Source organism: Teleopsis dalmanni, chromosome 1 (genome assembly GCF_002237135.1).
Source record: "Teleopsis dalmanni isolate 2A chromosome 1, ASM223713v2, whole genome shotgun sequence".
Taxonomy (NCBI): domain Eukaryota; kingdom Metazoa; phylum Arthropoda; class Insecta; order Diptera; family Diopsidae; genus Teleopsis; species Teleopsis dalmanni.
The window spans coordinates 120,983,569-120,989,039 of record NC_051846.1 but is presented as its reverse complement, the minus strand read 5'-3'; the positions used below and the strand labels follow the sequence as shown (position 1 = coordinate 120,989,039).

The 5,471-nt window shown below is 31.6% G+C and overlaps 3 protein-coding genes across 3 annotated transcripts; 1 reads left to right on the top strand and 2 right to left on the bottom strand.

Annotated features, from left to right (window-relative positions):
- Positions 1 to 696: 696 nt before the first annotated feature.
- On the bottom strand, positions 697 to 1,866 carry LOC119669840. The gene is made up of 3 exons (XM_038079904.1): positions 1,734 to 1,866; positions 1,167 to 1,666; positions 697 to 858 (listed from the first exon to the last, which is right to left on the bottom strand). Exons 2-3 carry the CDS (start codon positions 1,519 to 1,521, stop codon positions 719 to 721), a joined length of 495 nt encoding a protein of 164 aa, XP_037935832.1. The 5' UTR covers positions 1,522 to 1,666; positions 1,734 to 1,866; the 3' UTR covers positions 697 to 718.
- Positions 1,867 to 2,774: 908 nt separating this feature from the next.
- On the top strand, positions 2,775 to 5,090 carry LOC119668180. Its single transcript, XM_038077617.1, has 5 exons — positions 2,775 to 2,977; positions 3,038 to 3,437; positions 3,492 to 3,594; positions 3,670 to 4,214; positions 4,688 to 5,090. The coding sequence occupies exons 1-5, from the start codon at positions 2,786 to 2,788 to the stop codon at positions 4,798 to 4,800; spliced, it is 1,353 nt and encodes a 450-aa protein (XP_037933545.1). The 5' UTR covers positions 2,775 to 2,785; the 3' UTR covers positions 4,801 to 5,090.
- LOC119668181 lies at positions 4,808 to 5,471 on the bottom strand. The gene is made up of 3 exons (XM_038077618.1): positions 5,447 to 5,471; positions 5,179 to 5,390; positions 4,808 to 4,990 (listed from the first exon to the last, which is right to left on the bottom strand). The coding sequence occupies exons 1-3, from the start codon at positions 5,462 to 5,464 to the stop codon at positions 4,834 to 4,836; spliced, it is 387 nt and encodes a 128-aa protein (XP_037933546.1). The 5' UTR covers positions 5,465 to 5,471; the 3' UTR covers positions 4,808 to 4,833.

The following is a 5,471-nucleotide window of genomic DNA, read 5'->3' as shown; positions in this document are numbered from 1 at the left end:
TCGCTTTTGACATTCGCTGTCACACATATGTTAGGTGACCACACGTTGTTAAAATTTTAAGGTGCACAGTTGTGCGTTTCTGATGTAGGTTAATATATATATATATATATATGTATATTTAATCTAATTCAATTTACAGGAGCAATAACAAACAGCTCCATTCTCCGTGGACGATGGAAGAGGAATGCGTCCTATTGGAGTTGTGGCGGAATAATATTTTCAAACTCCAATGGCTAGAGAGAAACTCGCATATATATGCGAGGAGGAGGTGCGGTATAAAATTAAAAATCTCACAAATAAATATAAGCAAGTTTAAATTTGGACTAAATAAATTAATTATTAATTTCATATATTACTTTTTAGAGATGAGAAAAAAAATAGGAGATTCAGGCGGAGCACCATCAAACTGGAGATATTTCGATGACGAAATGCTTGGTGGACTCAAACGATTCAACATTGAAAAACATGTTCAACAAACATGTTTCAATAATATTTACAATATAAAAGAAACTAAATTGTATGTTGCAGTGCATAATTATTTTATTTCTTTCGTTATGTTTCAATAATTTTTAATGGTATTTACAGTACATATGTTACAGTACTTACAAGTACGTATTAACAAAATGTTATATAAATTAAATAATAATAATAATTTAATTTAAAAGTATATGTTACAGTATTTACAAGTGCGTTTTAACAAAATGTTTTATAAATCAAACTATTTTGTCTGTTGCATTATATTCATGGTTAATTCGGATGAAAAACTTTGTGCATCATCTCCAATCGATAGTGGATCGATTTCCATCCACGTTTCATCATCGTCCAAACAACCATCTGAAGATGCGTGTGAAGAAACTTCTAGAAAAAAGAAGAAGAAAAATTTTACGTTAAATGGAGCAATTGCATGAATGCAATAAAATCGAAAAACAAATGCTCAAATCGAACAAGGAGAAAGAGTTTCCTTTCAGAAACAGAAAAAGTTGATATAATGAAGAAGTACAAAAAAATGTAAATAATATGTAAATATTTTATAAATGGTTGTAGTTATATATATAAAAAAAATGTAAATAATATATAATTATTTTATAAATAGTTGTAGTTATAAATTAAAAAAAAAAAAGTAGTTATAAATGTAAAAAAATGCAAAATAAAAAAATAAAAATTACCAAAATAATCAGCTATTGCTTTTCTTATTTCCTCTGCTTGCGGGTTTTTGTCATTGGAAAGGTCTTCGTGATGTGGTTGTAATCTGTAGTTTTTCTTCTCATATTCCTTTTGAACATGTTGCCACTTGGAATTAATGAAATCATTATGTTCATTAAGAAAGTTATGCAGCACACAACAACATTTTATTATTAACGCTGCGTTTTTGATGTTGTTTTCTAAACCTTTCCCTAATCGCCTGAAACTTGCTTTTAAATGCCCGAACGCATTTTCGACCACTCGCCTTGCTTTTGATACTTGGTAGTGAAATGTTTTTTTATATTCATCATTGGTGGATGAAAATGGATACGGCTTCATAACTGACGTCGACAACCTAAACGCAGTATCTGCAATGCACGTAACAGGAACGTTTATGCCACTAATATATTTAGATTTGATTTTCAGAAGTGGAGCTTTCTAAGAATTTTTTAGCGATGACACGTTTATGTACAAAAATTTATATCTGAAAAAAAACATATGTATATAACAATAATATAATATATCTTTAAATATATGTTATTAAATTTTACCTGTAATCCATCAAAGCTAAAAGCGTTGAGGAAAACCTATTTTGTTAAAACCCTGCACACATTCCTCAATTTTTTCTTCAGTTAGGAAATCAGAGCCTAAAAACTGCGGAGCCATAACTCTTCATACCTTAGAACAAAACTCTTTTAGAATGACGTACACGCTTGCTTTAGATACACCAAACAGCCTTCCGATTGTGCTGTACTCAGCAGACGAACGCAAGGCACACAGTGCAATCGCGACCCGCTTCTCCAGTGATATGCACTGTCTGAAGCTGGTAGTACTTCGCCCAATACCTCCAACTTTGTTGCATATAATATCGAACAATTGGTGATTTATTCGAAAGCTTTCTTTGAAAAAATTTGCACTGTTACTGGGAACATCAACTTCCCAAACTTGCCGTATCTTTCTTGTAAAAATATTAGATAGTTATAACATATTTATAAAAAATATTTCATAAACTCTTACGTGCATCCAAACGCTTCTTGGTGTTCTATATTTATTTTGGCAATTCTTTTACGGCGCTTAATTCGTATATAATTTAATCTATTATTGAGAATTTTATTTTGTTGTGCAGATTCACTGCAGAACTATGTAATTATATTTTGATACGTAATTTCTATCAAAATATATAGTAAACAAACACAATATTCACAAGTATCAAAATGTGAATAAAAGATAACAAAAACATCAACTGTCCAAATGAAAACCCGAAACGATAATGTAAACGCTGAATCAACTTTAGCAAAGTTCGTTCACTAAAGTTCGTAATGTAAACATAGTATTAGCATCTAATAGAAAAGTTAGTACGTGTTCATACATTTTGAGTATTATACTACATTTCCACTACGTACTTAGCAAGCCATATAGTAACATTGAGCTTTTGGTCGTTTACATTATGGAAAAGAGCTTTTATGTGTCAAGAAGTTACTTAAGAAATGAGAAAGAGCTTTTATGTGTCAAAAAGTTCTAGTTTTAGAGCTTTTGTTTGTTTACATTTTAATTGTAAGCAGATGACATTAAATTTTGTATTGTTAGAAAAAAATAAGTCAGCATGGAAATCGCAGAAAATTTAAATAATTTATTATATAATGTTTGTGATATTGTTCACAATATAAACGCGACAGTTGGTGCATATACAAAAACAAATGCAATGATTTATAAACAAATTCAAAATATTCAAAATCAACAAATAAGAATGCTTTCTTCAATGATTGCTAGAAAGCAAAGGAAGTGCTGGACTTTGGTAAGTACGGGCAGTAAATATTATTATAAAGACGAAAATTTAAATGAGTTGGTATTTTAGAAAAGAGCGAAGAAGTTTTGGGAAGAAGATTGCCAAAAAAATGGCCCTGAGTTCTTTAAAGAAAATTTTCGCATGAGCATTGAATCTTTCAATGAGCTATGCCATCTTTTGAAAAATCTGCAAAAGCAAGACACCAGCTTTAGGTATGCAATTTGTTTGAGAAAACGAATTGCAATTGCACTTTACTGTCTTGGCTCATCAGCTGAATTCAGAAGCATTGCAAATATGTTTGACGTTGGAAAGGCCACAGTTTGTAAGTGTTTGAAAGAATTTTGTGCAGAAGTGTGGAAAACTCTTTTGCCTTTATATATGAATGCTTTGCCATTAAACAGCGAAAAGGTTAAAGAGTGTATTAACGGATTCGAAGTCTTGGGTTTTCCACAATGCTTGGGTGCAATGGGTAAGTTCTTAATTTACTATTAGTGACACAGATTAATTATAGTCAACATTTAAGATGGGTGTCACATTGAAGTAAAACCACAGTCAAAAAATGCTATTGACTACTACAACTACAAAGGGTGGTATTCAACCGTTCTGTTTGCTCTGGTCGATTTTAGGCAAGTATTATATTAATTTTATGTATAAAATAAACAAAATTAAATAAACATTTAAACATGCATACATGGTTACAGATACCGTTTCCTTTACGTCAGTTGCGGTTATCCTGGACGAATGAATGACTCCTATATTTATGAAAACTCTTCACTGAAGCGTCAGTTGGATAATTGTAGTGCGCTAGAAGAGAACAGTAAGGTGATCAATGGTGTGAAAGTACCAGTTCTAATCCTTGGAGATTCGGCGTTTAGGTTTTCTACAAAAGTAATGAAACCATACCCTTACAATGAAAATGCTAACATTGCTGAAAAAAGTTTCAACTACCAATTAGCTAAATGTCGAAGGGTAGTTGAAAATGCTTTTGGGCACCTTAAAGCAAGGTTTCGCAGAGTAGGTAAGGGTATAGATAACAAGATAGAAAATGCAACCAGCATTATACGAACGTGTTGTGTTCTGCATAACTTTCTAAATGAAAAAAATGATGCATTCAACAAAGACTGGATGCACGCTCTAACAAGACAACAGCAGATTTCTGAACGACAACAACCAGAAGAAGTCTCAACACTAAATGACCACGACCCAAATGGCGAAGAAATAAGACGATGCTTGGCTCATATTTTTAGTAAGTTTTATTTAATCAATAATAATATTAATATATTACAAATATATACAAAATTATATACAAACCAATATGATGTAACGAATATATACAAAATTATATACAAAACAATGTGATGTACGAATATATACAAAATAATATGATGTAACGAATATATACAAAATAATATACAAAACAATATGATGTACGAATATATACAAAACAATATGATGTAACGAATATATACAAAACAATATGATGTACGAATATATACAAATGGTCAGTCAATCGATTCAATATCCGATACGACCCTTTCGTATGGATATCTTCTCTACATCGCCGCCGCTATTCTTTCCAAAGCATTAGAACCGGTCTGCAGAGCTTTAACAATTTCGTTATTATTTTTATTGACAGCATCAATAAGCTTTAATTGCAGATTCATTAATTTGTCTAATCTTTCTCCCATCATTTCATCATCCCTTTTTTTTTTCTTTTAGGCGTTTCCTCCGTATTGCCTACAGAGATGTCAGAAGGGGAGATGGTTGATGATGACGATACTGCCAATAACGGCGACGGTACACACGTTGAAGTGGATGGTCCTGGTTCGTGATCTAATTTAAAAGAAGTTACTTCATTCAATGAATTAAAAAAAAATATATACAAACATACCTGCAAAACTATTTGAAACAAGCTCAGTTATATTATGAAGTGGCAAGTTTCCCAAAATTCTATTTATTTTCATAAAAAATTTCCAATTTGATGGGGACCCTCCGGACACGCCAACACAGTGCTGTTCCTTTCTGTTTTAACAGAAAAGATGTAACTAATTAGCTTTATATTTAATGACATATATTATACATTATTAAAAATATATTTGACGAAATCAACTATTCAATAAAGCATTTTATATTACTTCCTCATAAACGATTTCGTAGTTTTATTTTAATTACAATGATATAAAAAACAGAAATTTCAACTTAACACGCACCTAAAGCGTTGGGTAAAGTTGTGTACTTTTCTTTGGACTTCGGTAGCGGTTACCTTGTACCCCATTTCAGACATATGTTTGGCCATATCCTTAAATATGTGGCCATTTCGTCGGGGGCCCCGCAATTGAGAAAGATTTTCCTCCCAAAGTTCAATTAGAAGGTTTTCGCCGCCCTCAGTCCAAGCATTTCGGCACCTTTTATTTGTTTTTACCTAAAATTAATAATTCTGTTTTAATTACATACCATTTATAACTGCACAATACTAACCTGGGAATTCTCACTCATTGTTATA

Excerpts from the sequence above, each read along its gene's own strand:
- LOC119668181 (XM_038077618.1), bottom strand. Across the intron at positions 4,991-5,178 it reads AACTTTACCCAACGCTTTAG|AAAGGAACAGCACTGTGTTG; the intron begins GTGCGTGTTAAG and ends CTGTTAAAACAG.
- LOC119669840 (XM_038079904.1), bottom strand. The coding sequence starts at position 1,521 with ATGAAGCCGTATCCATTTTCATCCACCAATGATGAATATAAAAAAACA. Across the intron at positions 859-1,166 it reads AGCAATAGCTGATTATTTTG|AAGTTTCTTCACACGCATCT; the intron begins GTAATTTTTATT and ends TCTTTTTTCTAG.
- LOC119668180 (XM_038077617.1), top strand. The coding sequence starts at position 2,786 with ATGGAAATCGCAGAAAATTTAAATAATTTATTATATAATGTTTGTGAT. Across the intron at positions 3,438-3,491 it reads ACAATGCTTGGGTGCAATGG|ATGGGTGTCACATTGAAGTA; the intron begins GTAAGTTCTTAA and ends TCAACATTTAAG. Across the intron at positions 3,595-3,669 it reads TTTGCTCTGGTCGATTTTAG|ATACCGTTTCCTTTACGTCA; the intron begins GCAAGTATTATA and ends ACATGGTTACAG.